Source organism: Onychostruthus taczanowskii, unplaced genomic scaffold, assembly GCF_017590055.1.
Source record: "Onychostruthus taczanowskii isolate IOZ18803 unplaced genomic scaffold, ASM1759005v1 scaffold56, whole genome shotgun sequence".
Taxonomy (NCBI): domain Eukaryota; kingdom Metazoa; phylum Chordata; class Aves; order Passeriformes; family Passeridae; genus Onychostruthus; species Onychostruthus taczanowskii.
The window spans coordinates 48,350-74,844 of NW_024503235.1; the positions used below are offsets into that span (position 1 = coordinate 48,350).

Consider the following 26,495-nt stretch of genomic DNA (forward strand, 5'->3'; position numbering starts at 1 on the left):
ATGTGCTTTAATGGGTGGGTCACGTTTGGGGGTGATTTTGCAGCCCGCAGCTGCCACAGGCTCCCCTCCTGCCCGCCGCACTCCTGCAGCCTGACCGCTAGCGCTTCGGCAGGCTCAAACCAAGGCTGCAAGGGATGCAAAGCAGCAAAGGCCACCTTCAAAGCTCGAGGCTTTGCTGCCACATGTCATGCAAAGGGCCCGTGCCTTCCCCACATGCAGCTCCCACAAGAATCGGGGGCTGCATCTTCACCAAAAGGCCCCTTGGCTCCGAAAGTTTAGGCAGTAAAGCAGGTAAAAACCCGTTCGGATTGCTCCGGTCACGCACGTGTGACAGCCAGGATGCTGGAGGACAGCCAAGAAATCGGGGCGGCCGCAGTGCCAAGCGACCCCCCCGCTGCTCCCGAGGTTTCACTGGAGCCTTATCAGATTTCCTGGTGACTCAGAGCAAGCGGTGACCGGGGAGAAGGGCACGGCCTCAGCAGGGACGGGGGGCAGCCCCTCGGAGCTGCAGAGCAGCGGCCCCCAGCCCCCTCTGTCCCCCCGGCCCAGAGCTGTCCCCTGCACGCCGAGGACAGGCGGAGCAGCTCCCTGCAAGGAGCACACACAGCAGGCACTTTGCTCAGAGAGCTGTGCCTGTCCCCGGGCCGGGCCGGTCCCCACAGCGTGGCTGGGCACCCCCTGTCCCTGCTGGGCCAGCGCAGAGCCCCCTCTGCCCCCCGAGAGCAGCAGCCCCTGCCGCGGATCCCGCTCCCCTCCTGTCCCTGCTCAGATCCCGCTCCCCTCCTGTCCCTGCTCTCAGATCCCGCTCTCCTCCTGTCCCTGCTCAGATCCCGCTCTCCTCCTGTCCCTGCTCAGATCCCGCTCCCCTCCTGTCCCTGCTCAGATCCCGCTCTCCTCCTGTCCCCTGGCACCCCCGACCGTGCTTTGGGGCCTTTGATTCCCGCAGAGCTCCCTGCTCTGTGCAGCCCCTCTTGTGCTTCCCCCCGTGCCAGCCTTGCAGAGCACCCCCTGCCCCTGCACCCCCTGCCCCTGCACCCCCTCTTTCAGCATCGCCCCCTCCCACACACACCCCGCAACCCCTCCTGCTCAGATCCCCATCTCTATCCCCTCCTCTCCCTCTCCCCTCACTCCGCTCCGCTCCGATCACCCCCCTCCCCTGACTCTGCTCCCATCCCATCCCTCTCCGTCTCCCTCTCCCCTGACTCCGCTCCGCTCCCATCCCATCCTCTCCCCTCACTCCGCTCCCATCCCAATCCCCATCCCCTCCCTCTCCGTCTCCCTCTCCCCTGACTCCGCCGCGGCCCTGCGCGCCCTGCCCTGGGCGCTGCTGCTGCTGGGGCCGCTGCTGCCCGGGCAGGTCCTGCAGGCCAACCCCATGCTCACCTCCGAGGGCCAGCCCGCGCCGCTGCCCGGCGGGGACGTGCCGGGCTTCACCCCCGCGCCCCCCGCCGCCCCCGAGGAGATCCACCCGCTGAAGGAGCAGCCGGCCAACGGCTCGGGAGAGGGGCACGCCAAGCACCGCAAAGCCTTCCCGGTCATCGGCATCGACTACACGCACGTCCGCATCCCCTTCGAGATCTCCCTCTGGATCCTCCTGGCCTGCCTCATGAAGCTGGGTAGGTGGGCGGCGTCGTGGGGGGAGTCCGGGGGAGAGGGCCTGGGGAGGGGCCCCGGTGGCCTGGAGAAGGAGGGACCCCCGGGCAAGTGGGACAGAGACCCCCAGGCATCACAAGGAGTGACCCTGGTGAGCATCTGCCAGCAGGGACCCTCGAGCATCCCGGGGTGGGACCCCCCGGGCACGGCAGGACAGGACCCCCGGCTGGGTGGGACAGACACCCCCAGTCATCCCAAGGAGTGCCCCCTGTGAGCATCCCGAGCATGAGGGACCTCTTGGAGCATCCTAGCGACAGACCCCTCTGAGCATTCCAGGGTGGGACCCCCGCAAACATCCCGGGGCAAAATCCGCACATCCGCGAACCTCGCAGGCCGGCTGGGCCGGGTGGGCACTGCTCTCCCCACGACCTTGGGTCTGTCCTGGGCCTGGAGGACAGCGGCATCCCGGCCCCTCCGCTCCCCCAGACTTCTCATCTCCGAGCCTGGCAGCGGGCCTGGAGATGCTCCTGAGCCCTGCTCGGACCAGGTTTGCTTTCCTCCCTTTGACACTCAGGGAGGAGGAACCCAGTTTGCTCACTTCCTCCCTAGACCACAGATGCTTTTTGTAACCTTGGAGAAGTCACTCAGAATGCTGCCGGTGCTCCCCTTCCTCCCGCTCCGCAGCAAACCGGGGTGGCTTTGCCTCTGCTGCAAGGAGATTCCCGCATTAAGGAGAGCGGCTCGGGGCTGGGAAAGTCACCCGCTGGGATGGCTCTGGGAAAGCATCACTCTGCCGGGGCGGGGGTTGTTGACAAAGTGTTTTCCAAACTTCTGCAGCTGGATCAATAGCAGCCGAATTAGCCCAAACCTGTGATGTAAGCCGCTGTGCTGTCCCCAGCAGTGCAGAGGTTGAGCTGGCCCTGCTCCCATCCCTGGTGATAAAGCCGGGGGGACAGGTGAAGTGTTTGCCTTGGGGCAGGTGAGGAGGGCAGGGAGCTCTGCACGCCTTCATTTGGGTCCTCAGTTGCCATCGGTGGTTTAATAGCCCTCACTTATGGGGCGCTCCAGCTTGCTGAGGGAAATCTTGCTTTGGGAGCTTTTTAAAGTGAACTGTGCCCTGTCCTGGTCTGGAGGGGTCTGAGAGCCCCCCAGGAGCTCAGGACTCCTCAGAATACCCCGTGGCGTTCCCTGCGCTGCGAGCGTGCGTGGGCAGGCGCAGCCCCGCTTCCACAATCCCTCCCGAGTGCTTTATTTACGTGCAGGCGGAGGAGTGAGAACACCTCAGAGCCGGAGGCTTGTCTGGGAGACAAGCAGGCTGGGAGCCGTGGGGTTTGTGCCAGGCTCGGCTGGAAGGTGCCTCTCCCCGGGGAAGGCAGCTCTCCTCTCGGGCTCCGCTCTTGCGCTGCGCCTCCAGCAGCTCCCGGAGTGATGAAATCAGGAATATCTGTGCGGAAGCTGGAGCAGAAAGGAGGGGCCAAGGGCCTGCGGCCGTGCCACGGGGAGAGCTGGCAAGCAGCAGTGGGCAGCGGCTCGGGGGATGGAGGGACAGGCTGGGGACAGCAGCAGGCGACGGGAAGCTGCTCCTGCCGCCCTCGCCCGCAGCCAGGGCTCGTTTGTGCTGCGGGAAAAGTTGTGGCTGCCGGCTGTCAGGTCTTTGATGCTACAAGTATTATGCAAGACTGCGCGTTTCAAGGGGTGTATTTTAGGAGAGGCTGCCCTGCAAGTTTGGCAAAGGTGGCCGGTGCTCTGCGGAGCTCCAGAGATGTAGATTATGCCAAAATCCACACCTTAGCTTACCTACAGCTGTGACAGGGCCTTGGCAGCAGGGCGGTCCCGGGACTCCCTTTTCCTTGGCCTCCTTTCCAGCGTTTTGTGTTTCTTGTTCGTGCTGCCTTGGCAGGTAGTTCCCGAGCTGCAGGTTCAGCTCCCTGTGCTCGTGAGCAGCCAAAAACCTCTCACTGCTCTGTGTCCATATCCCAGCGCCGTCTTTCCTGCCCTGGAGCACGGGGTGTTGTTCAGCAGCGGCAAAATACGCTTTTTTCCACGCAGGGGTAGCTCTTACACAGGTGGGCACTGCTGGAATGGCAGGATGGGGCTCACAAAGCTCCAGGCTCCCTGAACCAGACAGGGTCTGCAGCATCCCACTTCCAGAAAGAGAGAGCAAGGGGCTGATAAAGAGAACAGGAGTTTGCCGTGCTTCCTCTTTCTCCCCACGCTGTCAGTGTGCATTTACTGATGCATCAGGGTGACCCTGAGGGGGCCAACATCTTTTTCCTGCGGCGTGGGCTGTGCACGAGAGCTCAGCTCCTCCTGGCTGCCCTCCCCCGGCTCCACAGGCCTCCTTGCTGGGCTGAAGCTGGTGATGGAGCCACAGGTCCCTACAAACCTGAGTCTTCAACCCTGAGTCACTTCAGGGTGCTGCCCTGGGGCAGGGCAGGGTGACCACGTCGAGGAGCTCAGAAGTGCTCCCAGGGCTCTGCTCCAGGCCAGGGGATGCAGCCTGACCTTGTCCTGTTGCTCAGTTTCCCCCTGTTGCTCTTGATGCTTTAGGCAGCTCTTCAGACTTAAATGCATCCTCCTGTTGTCCCATCCAGAGGATTTGTCCTCTCTCCAGCAGCTCTCGCTGTGAGTTTGTTTGTGGGACCAAAGGTGTGAGCTGAGCCCTTCCCCTCTTGCTGCAGCTTTTGTAGAATGCCTCAGAGATGCTGGTTCCTGGAGGATTCCTCACCTGACAGGGCACAGGGGGATGTCTCCCCAGCAGGTCCTGCAGGCTTGGGCTGTTCCTGCTTTGTTAATCCCCGTGGAGAAGGGGAAGCTGCTGCTGGCTGCTTTACTTAACACTCACATGATATTTTAAGGCCGTGCAGGGGAAGAGGGAGTGAGGGGCAGCTACAGCCACGTCTGGTGGTGGCATGACTTGGCCAGGAGAAGCCTTTGCAGCTGCAAGTTGCAGCCAGACATTGTCCCAGCCTGTTGTACTGTTGCAGAAGGTCAGAGCTTCCCAAAACACCCCAGTCAGGAGCCCTCTTGCCCTTCTCCATGGTTTTGCAGGGGTGTTGTAAGGGTTCCTTCACACCATGCCCAGGGAGAGGTTGGGAAGCTGAGGGTTTCCCAGCAGGAAAACCTGCTTTCCTCACTCAGGGTTGACCTTTCAGCTCACGTGGCTCCCAGAGACGTTAAGGGGAATTCAAGTTGGACTGTAAATACCTCCTGGTTTCAGGGGAAAGGGAAGGAGTGAGTCAGGAATGTAAATAACAGATTGTGGTCAGCAGTGCCTGAGTGGCTGTGCTGGGGCCCAGCAGGCAGAGCTTTGTGGTGAGCACCAGCTCTCACCCACCTTGGAGAAGAGCTGGGGCTGCCTGTGCCTCCAAAGCCCATGCTGGCCCTTCCTTGTGAAGCCAGAAAGCAGAGAGTGATATTCCATCAGCCACCTTCCACTGGGGCACGTCCTGTTGTCTGTCTGCACCAAATGGCTCCCCAGCCTCCCTGGAGCATCCTGGCCATTTCACCTTGGCTGGAAAGTAAACTCAAGTGTATGCCTTGAGCCCAAGGTTCCTTGGTGCTTTTCCTTCTTTTCTCTGGGAGCCCGTCTCCCCCAGATGGAGAGAGTCTTCATGCCAGGGCCTGTCGTGACAGGACGAGGGGGAGTGGTTTTATGAAGGCAGGTTTAGATTAAGGAATGAAATAATGTCCTCAGAAGGTGGTGAGGCCCTGGCACAGCTTGGGCCTGGGCTGCCCCATCCCTGGCAGTGTCCAAGGCCAGGTTGGACAGGGCTTGGAGCAGCCTGGGACAGAGGGAGGTGTCCCTGCCCAGGGTGGGAGGTGTGGAACTGGATGGGCTTTGAGGTCCCTTCCAACCCAGACCATTCCATGATTCTGTGGCTCGTGGTGCCCACCAAGCTGCTCTATCACTCCCCTCCTCTGCAGGAGAAACTAGGGTGGAAAAATCCTCATGGATCGAGATGAAGGCAGCTTGGTAAAGCAAAAGCAAAGGTCATGTGCGGAAACAAAGGGAAACAAAAGATTTATTCTCTACTTCCCATCAGCAGATGATGTCCAGCCACTTCCTGGGAAGTACCTTCAGGAGCACAGCGGCTGCTCCGGAAAGCAAACGTCCTAGTTAGGCCTGCCCACCCTCTGTTCCTCTTTCCTCTTTGCTTTGTGTGGCGTGCCATGTCCCTCTGGTCAGTCTGGGACAGTCCCAGCAGTGTCCCCTCCCAGAGTGCTGCCCAGCCCGGCTCCCGGGAGTGTGGGGGCAGCTTTGATGCTGTGAGTGTGGCTCAGCTGAAGCACAGGGTGTTCTCAGCCCCTTCCAGCCACCACAGAGGCTCTGCACTCAGGGCTGCTGTGGGGCAGAGGAGCTCCAGCTCAGCCAGACCCAGGGCGTGGGGACATCACTGCCCGTGTCCCCACGCCGGTGCCGTGCTGGGGTCCCAGGAGGCAGCTGAGCTCCTTCTCTCGCCAGACGCTGCTCGCTGTGGCAGTCACTGAGTCACTGCTCTGTGTCTCCTTCCCCCTTGGCAGCTCTGCTGTGGCTGGGGTGTTCCCTGCCCCTCCAGACCGAGCGACGGCTGCCAGCGCCAGCCTGGCTCTCACAGAGCTGTCCCCGGCGTGTGCCTGGTGGGCTGCTGTAAAACGAGCTGGGGATGGAGCTGTGCTCAGGGCCCAGAGCCGGGGTGGGTTATGTGGGGACACGCTGGTGCCTGGGGAGGTTTGGTGTCACAGCTCAGCCCGCTGTGCCTGGTGACACTGCTGTGGACAGCACCGGTGGCCCCCAGCACTGCTGCTCCTGCAGGGGACCAAGATTACAGCAGCTCTCGGGGCCTGCGAGCTGGTGATAGCAGCTGGGAGAAGAAGGGCAGAAGCTGAGGGTGCAGGTGGGGTTGTGGAGCCCCAGAGAGGCTCAGGGCATGGGGATGGCTCCTGCTCCTGGAGGAGACGAGACGACTTCAAAATTGCCAGAGAAACGTGTGTAGAACTGCTGGCTGGCAGCGAGATTTGGGTGCTAAAACTCTTGGCTGCTAAAACACTTGGGTGCTTTTCAAATGTTTTTATCAGCCCACATCCCTGCCCTGAAATTGTGGCTTTTGGAGGGGCCGCCCCAAGGTCTTACAGCGCCCTGCGAGCTGAGGAACGTGAGATTGCTGTGGGCGAGGGTTGATAAGCAGGGTAGGAAACCTGCTCTGGTGGTGGCTCTGGATGGAAGAGCTGGATCTTGAGACCAGACACAGCAGAAACACCCCAGAGCCAAGCCACTGGCGTGGGGACACCTCTGCCAGTGCCACCTGCAAGGTGGGAATTGCACAGCCAAGAAACATTCCCAGAGGAGCTTTGCCCGGCGTTGGCAATATGTGTGTGACTCTGAGTGTGCTGGGGTTGTCCCTGTGGCCCTTCTGCCACCCTGGTGTGGCTTCCCTGGGCTCCAGGGTGGCTGTGCTGGGCTGGGGAAGGGGCTGCTCTGCTGGGTCCTGGCTCTGGCTGCTGGGGGTTCCCCCTGGGCTGGAGGGAAATGTTTGTCTCATTCTTTGTTTGTCTGACAACCTGGCTTATCACTGCTGGCTGCAGGCACAGGGGTGCTGGGAGCTCAGAGGTCACCCCAGTGTCCCCTCTTGTCCCAGGGAGCTGCTCAGGGGAGCTGGGCCTCGGGAATGGCTGTTCAGAGAGGATCCTGAGGTGCTGGGTGCCTCAGAAGTGTAAATTGTCGTGGTCATGAATTTAAACAGTCTCCTCCAATGCAGACTTGTTGCATTCCCACTTCCTTGTTGGGGGATGATCTAAACACATGCTCTGGCTCCCTTTTCCCTGCTTTGCCATCTCAGAAAGAACAGCCACAGCATTTATTTTTTCCTCCTGATCTGCCCATTGCTGGCGTCTGAGCTAAAAAACATCCAAACTGTTCCCTCCATGGATCTGAGAAAACCATTAGTTTAATTATGGTTGGGAGAGTGAAAGATTCCTGCTGTGAAGTAGGGGGTGGTGATGGAGTGGGAAAAGCAGAGCAGGTCTGTAATCACAGCCATTCCTCCCTGGTGAGCCCTAATGTCCATTAAGGCAGGACTACACTCCGTTGCAGCCTTGCCTTTGCTCCCTGCAGGGCCCCTGGTGCCTGTGGCAGCTTCTGGACCTCAGGGCCCTCAGGAACCAAAGCCTTTGTTTCATCCCATTTATCCACAAAGGCTTGGAGACCTGGTGCTGGGGTCGGGGATGGGCTGGCCTCCCACACAGGCTGTGGCTGGAATTTGGGGTGTGGGTGCTGCAAGCCCTGTGGTTGGTGCTGGCCTGGCTTTCAGGGGGATGCCAAGGAGCTGTTCCTCCCCTGAGACCTGCAGGTGACCTGGGGTGTCTGTGGGGTGACAGCAGAATGTGACAATATTTGGCCTGTCTGGTTCTCATCCTTTCTCCCAAACTGCCCAATCGCCCAACCACAGCTTGCCCAGACCCCAGAGGTGCTGGAGTCCCCTTGGGGGACTCCCAAGTCTTTTGTCTGCAATTAATGTGGCTGAATAGTCTGCTCTGGGGTTTGAGAGTTACCCATGGGAGAAGGGAAGAGCAGGTGGTGGTGGATGGCAGAGGGCTGTTCTTGGGGTGACAACAGTCCTGTGCACAAGGGACACTGATATCTCCCGAGCACTTGTACAAGCCAGGTGCTCATTAGGCTTGCAAATAAACACTTGTTTAACACAGTCCTTCCCTTTTTCCCTCCTGGTTTTGGCTGTAGGTGCAGGGGGCTCTGAGCCTGTCCCAGGATCATGCAGGGTTGGTCCTTTGTAGAGCACCCTTGGAGCTGTGGGCACCGACAGAGGATGGGCAGTCATGGGGATGAATTACTGCAGCTGCCTTGTAAACTTTTGATTTCTTTTTTTTCCTCCTGTTTTGGGTCCCCAAGGCCTAATTTGTTCAAATCAAACCCGAAATCCACACGGAATACTCTGTGAAAACACAGCCTTGCTGAGTGGAGCTGGGGTGCACCTCATCCCCCTGTGTCTGCGCTGGGCTGCCTGAGTCAGCAGCAGCTTTTTCTCACCCATTGGGGCTCAAAACTGCCAGCATAGCTTTGATGAACACCTCAGTGCTCTGAGCTCAGGGCCAGACAGCTTCCAAGGGAGCAGCAGAGAGCAGGGGATGGTTTGAGTTGATCCAAGTGCTGATCCTCCACTGAGGTCCCACCATCTGTTCCCCATGGTGCTGATGTCTCACAGACCGCTCTGATTTTACAGTGTCTTCCAGTTGTGTGTTAAATCTTGCCATGTTCTGTTCTTCGGCTCTTTCCTGGGGCGGCAGAGCTCGTGTGTTCCTGCTTGGGAAGGAGGAAACCAAACCAAAAGCTGAGCAGACGGGCGTGCACGCACTCGTTGCTGCCTGTTTGTCAGAAGAGGCAAGATCCAGGGCTGAGCCTTGCCTGGAGTGGAGCAGTGAGAATGAGTCTGGTGGTGTGTCACCTCTGGTGGTACAAAAATCTGGTGTTACATCACCCCGTGTCTCTGGGGGCTCCTTCCCAGAACCTGCCTGCGTAAGGCTCAGGCTCCTTTGAAGTTGGGCTGGTGTTTTGAGTGGAAAGTTGAAGAATGCAAAGTGCTTTTTAGTCAGAAGAGAACACACACATTTTCTTGAGCTGCCCAGGAGTGACTCACAAACATCTCAGCATCCGAGGTCTTTGTCTCCAGAAAGTTGTAATACCATCGACCCCCAGGGACAGCACTTAAATCCCACTTAAGAGAGGGTGCTGCTAGGGAAATAATTCCCCTCTCTTGTGCAAGACACTCACTTGCAGAGCAGACACCCCGTGGCAGCAGTTTATTTCCAGTGCCTGGAATTATTCTGCACTTTGGAGCCACAACATGCTAAATCCTAATGAGGGATTTGGAGAGAAGGCAGCTTCCCACCCCGCTGCTGGAGATTCAGCAGCAGACACACCAGGGCCACAGATTTCAGCCTTTGAAGAGAAGAGCTGGTGCTTCCAGCCCTGCTGGTGCCTCAGTTTCCCTTGGGAACACTTTTCCCACGGCAGCCTTGGTCCCTGGGGGTGTGGGAAGCATGGTGGCTGGGGTGGTGTCCCAGTGCTGGGGCAGAGGTGACAGTGGCCGGCTGCTTGTGCTGGCTCCGTGCTGCTGGCATGTGCTCAGGGTGCTGTCGCTTTGTCTGGCCTTGCAGAGCCCGGCAGCAATCAGTGCTAATTGCAATTACCTCCTCCCTGCTGTCCGAGTGGAGACCAACAGGTTATTTCCTGAAAAGCTTTTGTTTGTCTTTCCTGCCCGTGGTCCCGGTAGGAAATCTGCCCTTCCTGGGAAGGGCGGTTGGCATCGCTCTGCCTGGGGGGTTTGTCTGTGCTCACCTCAGCCTGGCTCAGCTTTAACTCTCCCCAAGGTTTGGGGGTCAGCAGGAGCTGGGGATTAAATGCTGTGTCCTGTGGTAGAGGGTAAGGAGCTGGGAGAGCAACTGGAGCCTTATTTTGGGTGACCAGGCACTGTCTCCTGCATCGCCCTGAGTCCCTCCTGCCCCAGAGCACCCGTCTGCATCCAGCACTGAGAAGGTTCCCTCTGCAGCAGATGTGACCTGGGAGCACTCTATTCCAGAAATCCCCTGGCACTGACCCCTCCTAACCCAGCTATTCATGGCATCCTTGCAGCAGCTGAAGGAATCTGGGAAGAGCGTGGCTGGGGAGAGTGAGTTATGTTTAGTTCCTTGTCCCTTTCCCTGGAGCTAAAGAAGTTTTTCTAGACCTTAAACCTCCTCAAAATGTGCAAGTCCAGCTGCTGTCACTGTTCTGAAGGGTATAAACCAGGATGAGGATGCTGTTGCCCTGTAGAAAACTCACTTTTCCAGGGTAAATAAGCTGTGCCAGGAAGATCCCAGCCTTGCAGGCCTGGCTGTGAGCTGCACCCATCCAGAGCTGGTGGGGAAAATTCAAAATGAGTGGTGAAGCAAGCACAGCAGAAATCTGGGTGGCAGTTTGTCCCCGTGTGCCCGGCTCCTGCTGGGTGAATGCCATGGCTCGGTGAAGATTCACGGTCCCGCCCTGGAAAAGTGTGTGTAGCCTGCCCAGGGGCTCTGAACAGGTTTGGTGGTTGCAGGCTGTGGTTTGGGAGTGGCTCTGAACGTGCCCGTTAGAGGAATGCAGCCAGCAGCGCCGGGCTCACCGCAGCACCGAACCCTGCACTGCTGTCCCGAAGCTCAGCAGGCAAGGGGGCTTTGGTGGCTTGTCACAGGGCAGCTCTGGACCTGGAGAGAGGTGGAGAGCTGCTCTGTGCACAGCTTTTTGGAAGAGGATTTTTGAAGGTGTGGTGGCACCTTGAAGCCTCCCAGGGCTGCTCATTGGCTCTGTGTTTTCCTCCTCACTTGGAATGCTGCAGCCGTGGGGTGACACTCCAAGGGCCCTGGGTCTCTCAAAGTCTTTGGTGGCAATTAGATCTTTCTTGATGTGTGCTTTCCTTGCAGAGTGTCCTTGCCTTCCCTTCTGGTGTGAAGGAGAAGCGTTATCTAAACACAGGACTGGAGATTGGGAGCTGCTGGGTTCTCATGCCAGCTCTCACGCCATTCACTTGGGGACTTGGGCAAGTCCATTTAATGTCTTTTGTCTCTCATTTCCTTTCTACAGCTGGGAGGAAATTAATACCAGCTCTGTAAAAGACTCCCAATTGATCTGTTAATTTCTTGTGAGTGCTTCAAGATAAAACCAGGGTACGTGCTCTTGCTGCTCTCAAAAAAAGAAGTGTTCAAGTGTTTGTGCTAAAGGCCTCTGTCCAAGGATTGTTCTCGGGGCATGCTGTGGTTGTGTGTGGGCACCTTCTCCTCCGGGGAGGTGCTGCTCCAGTCTTCCCAGTCCTTCCCAGGTCAGGGGAAGGTCTGACTGGGAGGGATGGCTGGCAGCAGGTTGGCTGCAGGCTCAGCAGTGTGTGCTCTGCAGGAGTGCAGGGTGCTGGGTCACGCCAGAGCTCGCCAGGCTTCTCAGGGCTGTGCCACAGTGTCTGCAAAGAGGGGCACAGCCCTCGCAGCAGCAAACCAGGAGCAGCTGCCCATCCCTGTGCTGAGCCTGGGTGGGCCCAGGGAGGAGATGTCCCTGTGCAAACAGCTCGTTTCTGAGAGCACGCAGGGGCCGCCCATCCTGGCAGGCTGGGATCAGGGTGCCTGCGGATGATTCACGCGGGGAGCGCTGCCTGCTCCCTGCTCTGCAGCACTGCAGCACTGCCGCGGGCTCCCAGCACGCCTGCAGCACTCACCCGCTGCAATGCCCCCCTCCAGGAGCCTGCTGGACGTGGGGTTTGCCTCGGCAGGGCAGCGTGCTGCTCCTGGAGGGTGTCAGGGCAGGGGGCAGCTGGGCTCACCTGCATGCGGCTGCTGCAGGATGCAGTGACGCCTTTGGTCCTGTTCCCCAGGCTGCTCAGCTTTTTGGGGACCTTTCTGCATCTCCAGGTCCAGCCCCACATGGGAAGGACAGCCTCGGGGTTTCCTGGTAGTGCCATCATCATCATCATCATCACCCTTGGGATGAATTCCTGTGCTGGAGCGCTTGGCTGGGAGGGGGTGCATGTCCAGGGTTTGCAGTTTGGCCCTCCCTGCACCCCCCTGCAGCGTGGCAGTGCCTGCTGTGGCTGGCACGGGCTTGGAGGCACATTCCTGCATGGCGCTGCTGCAGGCACTGAGGCACCAGCAGAACTTTGTCCTGGCACTCAGTGGCCAGCAGAAGCTCTGCCCTTGCCCTGCTGTCTCTGCCTGTGCCGGGGCTCAGCTGCTTGTCCTGTTCCCAGCTGTGTCCTGCCAGTGGCTGGTGCTGGGTGGCAAGGAGCTGTACCCCTGCCCTGCCCCAAGAGCTGCTTTCACAGCACACCAGACCCCATCCCATCATCACCCTCAGCAGCCACAGTGCATGACATGGCTCTAAATAGCTGCTCTCCAGCAGGCTCCGTGCACAGTGCAGCCCAGGCTCATCCCCCAGACCATCTCTGAACTGTCCTTGGCACCTTGACCTTGCAGAGAGCCATGCCAGCACTGCTCCTGCTGGTGCATCCATCCCCTGTGCCTGGAGCATGGGAAGCTCTCAGCATCCTTCCAAGGATGGGGGCTCTGCCTGCAGCTTGTCCTGCCCTGGGGTGGAGGCTTTGCCCCCCAGAGCCCCCAGGGAACAGTGGGATTTGGGAAAGGCAAGTGCTCCCTCCAGCTGCCTCAGGTGAGGTGTCTGCACTTGTCTCCCCTTCCATCAGAGGATTTATTCAGGACCTGCCAGTGGGAATTTCCTGGGAGCTGCTGCTGCAGGAGGACAGTGGAGCTGTCAGACATCACAGCCCTGCTGCACCTGCCTGCCAGCCCCTGCTCTCCCCAGGGCAGGGCAGCATCTGTCGTTTCTCAGGGATGAAGGGCTCTTCCCTTCATCCCACTAGCCTCCTGCTGTGGCTGATGTGGCTGTACCTTGGGGGCTCCACCAAGCCACTGCTCACGAGTCTTCCTGTGTGCAGCCAGCTCCAGGTTGTGGCTGCTTGGCTGAGCTGCAGCAAGGCAGGTGCCTGGCAGTGTCTGCTTTTTGTCCTGTGGCTTTCAGGTTTTGAGTCACTCAAGGGCTGGCCTGATGCTATCAGCCCTGCTCTTATCTTCTGCAAAGCAGGCAGGGTCCAGCCAGGTCACCTTCCCACACACACCTGCCCTGCCGCAGGCGCTGGGGCTGGGCTGTGCCAGGCAGCCCTGGGGCTCCTGGCCCTGGAGCTCCTTCCTGGTGCCCCGGGCTGTTTGCACTGGGTGGGAGAGAGGGGTAAAACCAGGGGCAGGTGGGTGGCTGCGGGGTGGGGCCGAGCTGGGTGAGCAAGGTCTGTAGGCACAGGGGTGATAAAAGGGGAAATAAAACAGTCCCTTCCTCGTCTGGCAGGGGGTCCCGGTGGCTGTGGGCTGTCACAGCGTGGCTTTTGGGGACACTGTGTGCAATGCAGCTGGGCAGGGTCACAGCCAGGCTGTGCTGGGCACCTTGGGAGGCAGACCCCGGGGACCCAGCCCAGGGCTTCATCCCATCCCGCTGGATGAAGGTGATCCTGACTCCTGAAAGTGCCTGGAGGCTCGGGGGCAGTGCTGTCCTGGGCACCAGGCTGGTTGCAGCCCCTGCCCACCCGAGTTTGGGGTGCAGGAGTGACCCAAAATCAGGCCTGGATGTTTTGCCTGTCCCTTGTGCCTGTGCTGGCTGTGCACGCTGTGCCCAGGGCCAGGTTTGGAGGGTGGCTCTGTGGCCCTTGTGTGGGATCTGCATTCACTCAGTGACTCACAAAAAGCAGCATAAATTAATTACCTTCCTGGTTCTCGGCTTTGCCTTGTAATTAGCGACAACAAAATAATGAGGCTCGAATGAAACATTTGGTTTGTTCTGGAGGAAATTGTTTTGCTTAGAAGCACTTTCTGTACCTGTGCCTTAACACAAAAAACAAGAAGTCAACTTCTCACCAGGAAATGGCATTTTGGGGTGGAAAATCAACGCTTTTCCGTTCTGGACATTGAAGCCACTGGGTGCTTAAAAGGTTGCCCAAATCAACCCAGGCTGCTGAAACCAACCCAAAAAGAGCTGCACTGGGGTGACCTGGACCTGCACTAAAACCCTGCCTGCTCCCTGGTGAAACAGAAGAGGGTTTGGCAAAGCCCAGGCTGCGCCACGGCCCCACGTGTGCCCTCCCAATGGGGTGGCTGGGGGAGTAAGGCAGCTTGGAGCTCCGTGGGGCTGGAATTTCAGGGCATGTGGTGACGTTGGAGCTTGTGAGAGGCAGTGAGTGTAATTTAAGCTCGGTGGTTTTACCCCTCTCCTGGCAGGGTGACACCAGCCCTGGCCTCGCTCTATTTATAGGTGTAAATCACCAGCTCTTTAATTCCTTTTGAGCAAGTTCAATTTCCATCCCCTTCCCTCGAGGCTTCCCCGGTACATCGGTGCAGCTCCCTCCGTTCTCCTTGTTCCCTGCCTTTGCAGGGAGCTGCTGGATCCGGCTCCGTTTTCCAAGGGAGAAGCACAGCAGAGACCCCCTGACATCCCCCGTGGCCCTTCTGGAGGCCACAGCAGTCAGCAGAGCCTGGCTGAAATTTGGGCAGCTGCTGGTCAGGCCAGGGAAGAGAGAAATCCACTGTGCTTTTTTCTGAGGGCGAAGGATAAATGGAAGAAGCTGCAGCCAAGCTCTGGAGAACTGGGCTGGATTTTCCCCTGGGAGCCAGTTGCAAAATGTTGTGTCACTGCATCGCCATCCTCACAGGGCTGTAACCCTGCTGGGGTCTTACCCCCATCTTTGACCTGCCCAAAACAGGCGTGGGAAAGCCAGATCCCAGGGGCTCGGAGCTCTGCAGACCCTGGAGCCCAGCCCAGCCCTCCTTCCCTTCCCTTCCCTTCCCTTCCCTTCCCTTCCCTTCCCTGCCCTTCCCTTCCCTCCCCTTCCCACCAGAAGGAAGGGCATGGTGCTGAGTCACAGCTCATGGATCACTTGTCCCCAGGGCTGGTGACACATCTGTGGTTTTGGGTTCAGCCAGCACAGTGTGGGCTCTCCGTGGTGCCTGTGTCCCACGGGAAGGTGTGCCCACCTGCTGCATCCCTCAGCTGGCATTGCTGCTGCCCCTCTGCAGGGCCCACGCTGCCAGCCCAGTGTCCTGCAGGGTTCAGGTGGCCTTTGGAGGGGCCACTGGCATTGCTGCTGTCCCCCTGCAGGGCCCACGCTGCCAGCCCAGTGTCCTGCAGGGTTCAGGTGGCCTTTGGAGGGCCGGTGCTGTCAGACCCTGGTCTGCTCCAGCCCTGCTCTCTGCAGTGTCCTTCAGAAGGGCAGCCCTTCTGAGCATGCCTGCTCCCCCTGCGCCTCCTTCCCAGACCCTGGGCTGCTCCCAGCCCCCTGCAGCCCCAACCTGGGGTCCCCAGGGCTGCAGAGAGCATCCCTGGGGGGCTTCACCGCCCCCTGCCCAGAGCGACCCTTCATCCACCACCTCCTTCAGAACAGAATCCCCGGGGGTGGGAGAGCTCCCAGCCCTGGTTAATAATTGAGTGATTCCTCCAGCCTGCCTGCTGGAGCCTGCAGCTGCTGCAGTAAACCTGGCCAGGATGGGGGGTTTGTGCAAGCACTCTCCTTTTCGTGCCTCCCCTTGGCTAGCAGGATCACCCTGGAAGCATCCTGGCTCTCCGAGGCCGTGTCCCTGCGTGGGCGCTTGGGAATGTGGGCTGAAGCCTCAGGAGCATCTGGCTTAACCATGAACGTGCCAGGCCCTTCCAGCTGTGCCCTGTCCTCCCTTCCCTCCTCCCTCCCCGTCCAGCAAATCCACTGACCCCAAAATACAGACCAGAAACGCTCAGAAGCTGCAGAACAAACTGTGTCAGAGCCAGCTTTCCCTGCCCGAAATCTCCTTCATTTGGAGGATGGGATCTCCTCCAGGTCTGCAAGTGCTCAGAGTGTGGTTAAAACTGGGATTCCTGTCCCCAGTTCCTTTCTGCCCCCAGCCAAGGAGTTGCTGCCCACCAGTGAGTGATCCCTGAGTGTGCCTTGCTGGGCACGTGGGAGCTGGCTGCCTGATGTGGGCATGGAGCTGTTTTCATAGGAACTGTTATCTCCTGGGTTTCCTTCTCTGTGTTTGCTCAAGCCCTTGGGGTTCATGTTTAACTCAACTGTCTCACTTTTAATGGTTCTGCTGGTGTTTGATGCTGGTGAGAGGGAGCTGCTCCCATGGAGTTTGTTTTCCAAAGGAGGAAGCTTGGGTGACTGTGCGTGCCCTGTGCTGGGGATTTAAGGGTCAGGGGTCACATTATTATTATTTTATTGTTCCTATTATTATCATAATCTTTAAAGCCATTATCAAGGCTTATTCCCCTTTCTGCTGCCCCTGGATGTGCCTGTGGCTGGGCATTCTCATCTCCCAGCATCCTGCCACAGCCTTCCTCATCTTCCAGGAGGGAAGTTCTGGCTCAGGGCTGGGATCAAAGCAGCTCACCCTTGCCTGGCCTCATCCTTCCCATCAGTCACCCCATCCCAAAGTTGGCTCCCACCAACAGATTGGTACCAGTGAGCTCTGGGATGCTCTAAAAATACTGAGAGGAGCAAGCAGGGAGCAAAAAATGGCTGAGATTCAGTGAAATCAAAGGCATAATTAAAATGCAGCCCGTGTAAGTGTATTTTTAGGGCCCTACAAAAAGGCTGTAAACCACTGAATTCCCATCAGCACACGAATGTTCCAGTTTAATGGAATCCTGGGGCCTGTGGGGAAGAAGTGAGAGATGCTTAATTGTCAGTGTTTGTGTTTTATTCATGATTGAACATCCTTAGCAAGCAAAAACTGATCTGCTGTTGGCTTCTCGCTGCTTGTGTGGCTTTAAGCCTTACTCCAGCCAGAAACTGCCCGGTGTGCTGGAAGGGTCGGAGCTTCCCAGGGTTTGCACGAGCTGTGAAAAGGGATGAGCATGGAAAAGGGATTCCCAGCTCCCCTGCCATGGGGAGCTCGGTGCCAGGGCTGCCTTGGGGCGCTCAGAGCTTGCGTGGGCTCCAGGGGATCCAGGAAAGAAGAACAATCCCATGGGGGTGAATCAGGAGCTGCATCCGGGCTGGGAAGCCCCTGAGTGCAGGTGCCTGGGTGTTGGGGGTGCCTCGGGACAGAGTCTGGATGTTCCCAGCTCCTCCTGCCTCCCTCGAGCTGTTTGCTGGGCTTGGTGCTGCTGGGCACGGCAGGAGCCAGACTCCTTCCAGCATCCCTCCAGCACCAGGGACCCTCTGCAGCAGCTGGAATGGCTCCTGGAGCCTCGGGTGTGATGAATCCTCTGGGTCTGCCCATGCTGGAGCCTGTTCCTGCAGCTCAGGTGGAATTTGGGGCTAATCCTCCCCCCAGGGACCTGCGTGGGGCTGGGCTGGGGGCTGTGAGCCCTTTTCCCCTGGGGTCTCCGTGCAGGTGGAGGAGGGATGAGCTGGCTGTGGCACAGATGTGGCCCCTGCGGGCTCGGGGGGGATCTGGCTCGTTCTGGAGGGGATTTAATCTGTGGTGGAGTTGCTGCAGATGGCACGGCCGGAAGGAACGGAGGAACACGGCATGCCAAGGCAGGGTTCCTTATTTTAAACTGCTTCCCTTGCCAGGGAACAAATATGCCTCGCTTCAAAATAATAATTATAAGGCTTGGGAGGAGATCCAGGGAGCCCAAAATCCTTCTGTGGGTGTTGGTGTGCTGGCAGATGCCCGGCTGGGGGTGTTTGGTGGGAATGTCATCCCAGCGGGTCAGGGCTGGCTCAGGGAGCTGTGCTGGGAGTTGTGCTGTGATTGGAAAAGGGGGAAATGTGTTCCCTGTCACCTTGCACCCCGAGGATGCATGCTGTCCCTGCTGCAACCAGCCGTGTGAAACCTCCAGGAAGGAGAATTGCATCCTGAAATCACCAAGCAGCAGCTGCCATCCACGTCCCGCAGTGCCCTGTGCCAGGGATGCCTGGGATGGGCGCTGTGCCTGGCAGCAGTGGCACTGTGGGCAGGCTGCTGTCTGATGGGAGGGAAGTGCCACTGCCTGCATGTGCCCGGGGGCAGTGCTGCAGTGGCAAGAGCTGGAGCCGGGGCTGCTCGTGTGGAGAGAGCCGCCTGTGCTGCAGGGCTGTCACAGGCCTGGGGCCCAGGGAGAGACCCTGGCGTGTCCCAAGGGTGGCTGTCACCTGCTGCTGGGACTCCCAGGGTTCTGACACCAGCAGTACCAGGTCTGGTTAAGCTGCAGTTTCCACTCGACAGAGCAGGGCAGGAGGGGAAACTGAGGCACACGAGGAGTGCAGGGAGGGCTGGGAGCTGGTCCCTGCAGACAGCATCCTCCATTCCTGTGTGTCTCCCGTTCTCTGCCCCTCTCCAGGCTTCCACGTGATCCCGTCAGTGTCCAGCATCGTTCCCGAGAGCTGCCTGCTCATCGTGGTCGGCCTTCTGGTGGGGGGGCTCATCAAAGGGGTGGGTGAAAAGCCCCCCATCCTCAAGTCGGACATCTTCTTCCTCTTCCTCCTGCCCCCCATCATCCTGGATGCCGGCTACTTCCTGCCCCTGCGCCCCTTCACCGAGAACCTGGGCACCATCCTCATCTTCGCCGTGGTGGGCACGCTCTGGAACGCCTTTTTCCTGGGGGGGCTGATGTACGCCGTGTGCCAGCTGGGCGGGCCCGGCCTCAACCACATCGGCCTGCTGGCCAACCTGCTCTTCGGCAGCATCATCTCGGCCGTGGACCCGGTGGCCGTGCTGGCCGTCTTCGAGGAGATCCACATCAACGAGCTGCTGCACATCCTGGTCTTCGGCGAGTCGCTGCTCAACGACGCCGTCACCGTGGTGAGTGGCCCGGCCCAGAGCGGGCCGGGGGCGTCCCGGGGTGGTGGCGGCTGTCGGGGCCATCCCGAGCTGCCAGGTGCCTCCAGGAAGCTGAAGATGGAGCTTAAAGCACCGCAGGGGTGGCTTGGGGTGGAGTGTTTCTCTTGGAGGGCTGGGGAGGCTGAGGGCGCATGCCTGGTCAGCCTCTTGGTGCCGTGGGCTCTGGGAATCTGCTCTCCTGGCTGGAGCTGCGGTGTGCCCGTGCCCGTCCTGCCCGGGGAAGCAGCAGGGGCTGGCCCTGGGGCAGGCAGAGCTGCCCTGTGGCTGCTGCTCTGTCCGTCTCCTCTCACGTGGTCACACTTGCTGTCCCCCAGCTCCCAGGAGGTGGGAGAGCAGCACATCAGCTGTGGCAGGGGGAGAACTGGGGGGGCTGAAGGCAGGCTGGCAGCCCACCTGGGTCGCCCCTCAGCCCCGCTGCAAGCAGCAGCTTTGCAGGGACCTTTGGGAGGTGGGGCCAGGCCTGCTCCCTTTCCAAAGGACATCACTGTCCAGGTGCTGGCTTGGCTGTCAGCGTGGCCTTCTCCTCTCTGCAGAGCTGACCTCTAAGCTGACTCCCAACCCACTGCTTTTTCCTGGCTCTTTTCCCATATCCCAGCTGTCCATTCCGGAGCTGGCTGCTCAGCCACTGCTGACAAGGTTCCTGGTGACAAAGAACACTCTGTCCCACCACGGGGCTTTTTCCAGGCACTTCTCCCCCATTTTTCAGCAGAGGGGTGCCTGCAGGGTCTGTGTCCCCACTCTCATCCTGGGGAATGCTTTTGTCTGCCCCTGTCCCACGCAGGGCCTGGCCCCAGCAGGCAGGAGCTGGCACCTTGCCCTCTCCCTGCCTGCAAGTGCTGCTATTCCTGCAGGATGCCCTAAATCCTGTTTCCCATCCTGACATGTGCTTTAACATCTCTGCAGTGTCTGGGGGTGGGAGAAGGCAGCACAGCCCAGAGTCTTTCCCTCAGGTTTCCCTCAGCTGCAGAAGCCACCTCAAGGCTTTGGGCTCTTCTCTGGGCTGGGCAGGGCAGATGGGGGCTTTTCTCTCCGTGCATCTGTCAGGAGTTCCCCAGCCTGGATCTGTCCTGACCTGCTCGTTGGGAAAACAGGAACAGCCTCTGGCTGGTGACCAAAGGCCCTCGTGGCACAGCTGGAGAGCAGAGCTGTCCCAGACACATCTTTGTGTGTCCCTGTGGGCACAGAGCACAGGGAGCTGGTCCCCCCGGGTCTGTGTCTGGCACAGCAGAGCACCAGCAGCTGGTTTTGGTGTGAGCCTTGGTCGAGCACCTGGCTCAGGGTCACCAGGCAGGGACACAGCTCAGCTCAGGCGTGCCACACTCCCAAGGGAGGTCCCTGGGCAGGTCTCTGAGGTGAGGACCCCTTACCAGAAGAACAGTTTGAGCCCTGCTCCTTTCTCCCTGCCAGGTCCTGTACCACCTCTTTGAGGAGTTTGCCAGCTTCGAGCAGGTGACCATCCTGGACATCATCCTCGGCTTCCTCAGCTTCTTCGTGGTGTCCCTGGGCGGGGTCCTGGTGGGCGTCATTTACGGGGTGATCGCCGCCTTCACGTCCCGCTTCACCTCGCACATCCGCGTCATCGAGCCCCTCTTCGTGTTCCTCTACAGCTACATGGCCTACCTGTCTGCTGAGCTCTTCCACCTGTCCGGCATCATGGCGTGAGTGGGCACGGGCAGGGAGCTGTCCCAGGCCCTGGGGGTTTGGGGGACTGTGTGACCACGCTGGCCCAGCGTGCCCAGTGCGTGCCCAGTGAGGCCCAGGGGTGTGTTTGGGCTGGGGTGTGCAAGGAGGCACACCAAGAAGTGAGGCTGGGGAGTTGTCCCCCGGGGTGCTGGCAGCCTGGGCACGCAGGAGCAGGCAGGGCCTGCTGAGCGCTCAGGACACCGTGGCTTTGTGCTCCAGTGCTCACTCCTGCCCTGCCAGGGGAAGGAGAAACCTCGTGTTGCCTTCTCTGGAGGCCTTGAATATTTGCTGATGGTTCCCGATGCCTGTCCTACCCTGGAGTTTGGTGTCACAGCACAAAATGCTGCTGCAGGGCCAGGGCTTGGGGCTGTCCCCATGTCCCCGTGGCTGCTGAGGGCCCCAACCTCACCCCCAGGCTCATCGCTGCTGGCGTGGTCATGCGGCCCTATGTGGAAGCCAACATCTCCCACAAGTCCCACACCACCATCAAGTATTTCCTCAAGATGTGGAGCAGTGTGAGCGAGACCCTCATCTTCATCTTCCTGGGTGTCTCCACCGTGGCTGGTCACCACTACTGGAACTGGACCTTCGTCATCAGCACGCTGTTCTTCTGCCTCATCGCCAGAGTGCTGGGTGAGTGTCAGTGTGCTGGCAAAGCCCTCAGGTGGTGAAAGAATCATGGCATGGGGTGGGCTGGAAGGGACCTTAAAGCCCATCTCATTCCAGCTGCCATGGGCAGGGACACCTTCCACCATACGGGGTTGCTCCAAGCCCTGTCCACCCCGGCCCTGAGCGGCCAGCTGGGTCGTGGTGATGGTTTGCCTTGCTGGGGAGGCTGGAGGTGCCTGGGTGGCACTGCTCCACCGTGGGCACCCCCCGTGCTGGTGGTTGGTGTTGTGGGGACATGGGGCTGAGGCCGTGGTTGTGCCACACATGGGGTGGAAGCTGCTCAGGGACGTTGAGATGAGCAGACGGCTCTGGCCTGCACCCACGGCCCTGAGGGGCTGCAGGGTGGGCTCTTTGGGCCTGGAGGGGGATCCTTGAGCACTCCCACAGGACTGTGCTGCTCCCCCAGGTGTCCTTGTCCTCACCTGGTTCATCAACAAGTTCCGGATCGTGAAGCTGACCCCGAAGGACCAGTTCATCATCGCCTACGGGGGCCTGCGGGGAGCCATCGCCTTCTCCCTGGGCTACCTGCTGGACTACAAGCACTTCGGCATGAGGGACATGTTCCTCACTGCCATCATCACTGTCATCTTCTTCACCGTCTTCGTGCAGGTTGGTGGCAGCCAGGCTGTGCTTTCAGAGGGAAAGGGGGCTCTTCATGGCCGTGTGGAGAGTGGGGAGCCCATTCCCAGCCTCCCTCCCTGACCCCGTCACTGCACAGTGACACCGACAGCGGTTTGGCTTTGCTGAGCCCATCCACTCCCAGCCCTGTGCCTCGGGCAGAGGTGTGACCCCCGTCCCCCTCCCCAGGGCATGACCATCCGGCCCCTGGTGGATCTGCTGGCTGTGAAGAAGAAGCAGGAGACGAAGCGCTCCATCAACGAGGAGATCCACACGCAGGTAACGCGCCGCTCCGGCCGCCCCGCGCTGCCTTAGCCCTCTGCTCTCTCTGCTTCTGCCACTCCACCTCTGTCACTGGGACCTGCCCCTAAATCAGAGCCCAAGGTAAGGGGGGCAGAGCGAGGGCTCTCCCCTGTCTGTGTCGTCCAGTGCCCGCTCTGACCCAGACCCCCGGTGCCCACAGAGCCAAGCCCGGTTGTGTGGGTGCATCCTGCCCTCCCAAAGCCCATCCTGGACCCACAGCCCTGATTTTACACACCCTGAGTGCCCTCCCCATGTGTCAGTGTGGGTATCAGGGGAGGGAGAGGGTGCCAAGAGCCCTCCGAGCTGCTCATGCCTTGGACCATCTCTTCCAGTTCTTGGATCACCTTCTGACAGGGATCGAGGATATCTGTGGTCACTACGGGCATCACCACTGGAAGGACAAGTGAGTGGGGAGGTTTGGGGGCTGGGGAAGGGTTTCAGTCACCACCAGAAGGTTTCACAGCTCTGTGCCAGGCTTTAATATGCAGACTCACCATGGGGAATTATGGCCCTGGATTGGGAGCAAGTAGGGCTGCAGGGCTGCACCCCTTGGCCACAGCACCCACAGCAGGTCCGTGGCAGGGTGGGAGCTGCCAGTGGCCAGTCCCTGCAGGAGCTCAGGACCATCCCTAGTGGGTACCAGCAGGTGCTGGCTGTTGTGGAGACACCCTGGCTGGGGAGGGATTCAGGGAAGCGTGGCCTGAGCCGTGCTGGTGGAACTGGACCCAACAGTGAGCCCAGCAGTGCTGTCCTGGGCAGGGCTGGGGAGTGGGAGTGGGAGTGGGGAGTGGGGAGTGGGAGTGGGAGTGGGAGTGGGAATGAGGAGTGGGAATGGGGAGAGGGGAGTGGGAGTGGGAGTGGGGAGTGGGGAGTGGGAGTGGGAATGGGAATGGGGAGTGGGAGTGGGGAGTGGGAATGGGGAGTGGGAGTGGGGAGGGGGGAGTGGGAGTGGGACCAGGGCCGGGGCTGAGCTGTGGCTGCTCCTCCCTCCTGTCCCACGCTGCGGGAAGGCTGAACCGCTTCAACAAGAAGTATGTGAAGAAGTGCCTGATCGCAGGGGAGCGCTCCAAGGAGCCCCAGCTCATCGCCTTCTACCACAAGATGGAGATGAAGCAGGCCATCGAGCTGGTGGAGAGCGGCGGCATCGGCAAGATCCCCTCTGCCGTCTCCACCGTCTCCATCCAGTGAGTTCCCTGCCCCGGCACCCTCCCGTGGCGCTGGGTGCTCCCTGCTGGTGGCCACGGGGCAGGCAGCCCTGGTGTGTCCCTGAATCCTGTCTGTCCCTGCAGGAACATCAACCCCCAGACCCTCCCTTTGGAGCGCGTCCTTCCAGCCCTGTCCAAGGACAAGGAGGAGGAGATCCGGAAAATCCTCCGCACGAACCTGCAGAAAACCAGGCAGAGGGTGAGGTGTCCCCTGGTGCTGTGTGTGTCCCCTGTGCCACGCTGGGAGTGCCAGGGACGCTGCCCACCAGCCCTCAGCCGGGCCCTTCACCCCTGCTGTCCCTGCCTTGTGCTCCTGGGCTGACTCTTCTTCCCCAGGAGGCTTTTCCTCCTGGGATGGTGCTGGGATAATCTGAGGGCTGGGCTGATTTGGTCAGTGGCTGAGCCCAGCCTCTAAACCCTCGCTGGGCCAGGGTGGGTCAGGATCAGGCATCCCGTGGTGGCACACATCCCAGGTGGGTCAGGATCAGGCATCCCTTGGTGGCACACATCCCAGGTGGGTCAGGATCAGGCATCCCGTGGTGGCACACAAGGGACGAGCCACCAGCCTGCCTGGACCTGCTCTGCCCACTGGTGGCTGTTCCATCCATCTCCAGGAAGGATGGGGCTGTGACCTTTCTCTCCCTGTCCGTGTGGGGTTTTAACCCTTCTTTTCCCGGGCTCTCTTCCCAGCTGCGATCCTACAACCGGCACACGCTGGTGGCTGACCCCTACGAGGAGGCCTGGAACCAGATGCTCCTGAGGAGGCAGAAGGCCCGGCAGCTGGAGCAGAAGGTTGGGGGAACACCAGGGCAGGGATGCTGCCAGGGCTGAGCAGGATGGGGACCAGGGAGAAGGCACAGGGAGGGGGCTGAGGTTCAGATGACAGAGGTGACCCCAAGCCTCGGGGGTCCTGTGATTGCCCCAGGCCCCAAGCAAGTCCCTGGAGCGTGGCTGGGAGGATGTGTCCATGTCCTCTGCATCCCACTGCTGCTCCCTGCCCATCCCTGTTCCCAGTCCCCTGCCCGTCCCTGTGCCCAGTTCCATGCCCATCCCTGTTCCCAGTCCCCTGCCCGTCCCTGTTCCCAGTCCCCTGCCCATCCCTGCGCCCAGCCCCCTTGCCCTGGCCACGCCGTGACGGTGCCTTGCTCCCGTTGCAGATGAACAACTACCTGACGGTGCCGGCGCACAGGGTGGACTCGCCCACCATGTCCCGGGCTCGCATCGGCTCAGGTAGGTGGGATGGGCTGCACGAGGGGCAGCACTGCCGGCTCTGGGGCCCTCGGGGCTGTCCTGCAGCTCCTCAGCTCCCTGTGGCTCTCAGCCCCGACCGTCCCCACCCCACACCCATGCAGCCGAGCCCAGTTTGTCCGTCTCACATTTGCTTTGGCACCCTCGGTTCCTCGTGTCCTGGGTGTCCCCTCCCGCTGCGGGGACGGGCTGTCGGGCTGTGCCGCGGCTGCGGAGCCGGCGCTTCATCAGCAGAGGGCAGCTTCGCCCTTCCCATGGAGCCGGGCTGCCGGCAGCTCCAGCTGGGGTGTGGGAATCGGGAAAGGGAATTACACAGCTGAACTGGGAATCAGCGAGACAGCCCGGCCACCCCGGCCCGAACAAACATCTGGGGTGCATCACCGGGGGTCCCTGAGACCCCCCCCTTCCCTGCCTGACCCCTCTGTGCCCCCCAGACCCGCTGGCCTACGAGCCCAAGGAGGACTCGGAGAACCTGCCCATCATCACCATCGACCCCGCCTCGCCGCAGTCCCCCGAGTCCGTGGACCTGATGAGCGAGGAGCCCAAGGGCTGCAGTGGCCTCCCGCCCTCGCCCGAGGAGGACGAGGAGGGGCTGGTGATGCGGGTGAAGGAGCCTTCCTCCCCGGGGACTGACGACGTCTTCACCCCGGGCACCGGCGACAGCCCCAGCAACCAGCGGATGCTGCGGTGCCTGAGCGACCCCGGCCCGCGGCCCGAGCCCGAGGAGGGGGAGCCCTTCATCCCCAAGGGGGAGTAGCTGCTGGCACAAAGCCTCCAAACCGTTTCTCTCTTCCTGTTCATTCATTCGTTCTTTGCTCTCCATTTTGGTTTCTTGTCGCTACACACTGGGTTCAGGAAGGGGAGACTGTCCTGGATGGACTGGGATTGCCAGGACAGCTCTGCCCAGCGAGCCTGGGCTGGCCCCAGTGAGCAGGGAAGGAGCCCCAGCATGGCCCGGGCTCCTTGGGCTGCGTGGCCGGGGGGCGATGGACAATTTCCCGCCCGGGATTGGGATTTGCGGGCGCCTCCCAGCCCCCGCGGGGCTCTCCCAGAGGTGCCCACCCACTCAGGACCTGCGGCCGGCTCTGACCAGGGCTCTCCACGCTCACTCCCATGGCACAGCTTCCCCTCTCCCCTCCTGTGCTTTCTTGCCCCCTCGCCTTGCTCCGGAGCGGAGAGATGGGACAGCAGGAGCTGTCACCGGGGCTGGCACGCACACAGACACACACAGACACACAGACACAGACACACAGACACACAGACACAGACACACAGACACAGACACACACACACACACAGACACACACAGACACACACACACACACACGCAGACACACACACAGACACACACAGACACAGACACACACACACAGACACACAGACACAGACACACACACGCAGACACACACACACACACAGACACAGACACACAGACACAGACACACAGACACACACAGACACGCAGACACACACAGACACACAGACAAACACAGACACACACACACAGACACACAGACACGCAGACACACACACAGACACACAGACACGCAGACACAGACACACACACACATTCTCTCTCCCCCTGCACCCTCTCGGGCTCCTGCCGCTGCTCCCTCGCCTTGGCAGCTTCCCCGTGGGACCGGCTGTGCCTGGGATCCTCCCTCCTGGCCTCACATTTCATGCCAGGTCTTTTCAAATAAATATCCTAGAGCCATGCGGGGGGGGGGAAGCTGGGACCCCCTCGCTTTGAGCAGCCTCTCCATCCCTCCTGGAACTGCTGTCACCTGTCCCCACGGGGACCCTCTGCCAGCCTCGGCCCCTCGGCAGCGGCTGCTCCTTAACCAAAGACGGGCCCGGGGTGTGCCAGGGGGGATTATT

General features: G+C 60.3%; 1 protein-coding gene across 1 annotated transcript; it reads left to right on the forward strand.

Moving 5' to 3' along the window:
* On the forward strand, positions 1 to 25,923 carry SLC9A1 (solute carrier family 9 member A1). Its single transcript, XM_041417300.1, has 13 exons — positions 1 to 14; positions 1,048 to 1,616; positions 18,392 to 18,852; positions 20,299 to 20,549; positions 20,990 to 21,207; positions 21,650 to 21,852; positions 22,051 to 22,140; positions 22,497 to 22,567; positions 23,175 to 23,348; positions 23,454 to 23,568; positions 24,060 to 24,161; positions 24,527 to 24,599; positions 25,052 to 25,923. Exons 1-13 carry the CDS (start codon positions 1 to 3, stop codon positions 25,372 to 25,374), a joined length of 2,664 nt encoding a protein of 887 aa, XP_041273234.1. The 3' UTR covers positions 25,375 to 25,923.
* The last annotated feature ends 572 nt before the right edge of the window (positions 25,924 to 26,495 follow it).

What these genes read in the sequence shown, in the direction of transcription:
- SLC9A1 (XM_041417300.1), top strand. An exon ending in TCAACGACGCCGTCACCGTG is followed by an intron (nt 18,853 to 20,298) that starts GTGAGTGGCCCG and finishes TCTCCCTGCCAG; the next exon opens with GTCCTGTACCACCTCTTTGA. An exon ending in CATCACCACTGGAAGGACAA is followed by an intron (nt 22,568 to 23,174) that starts GTGAGTGGGGAG and finishes CGCTGCGGGAAG; the next exon opens with GCTGAACCGCTTCAACAAGA.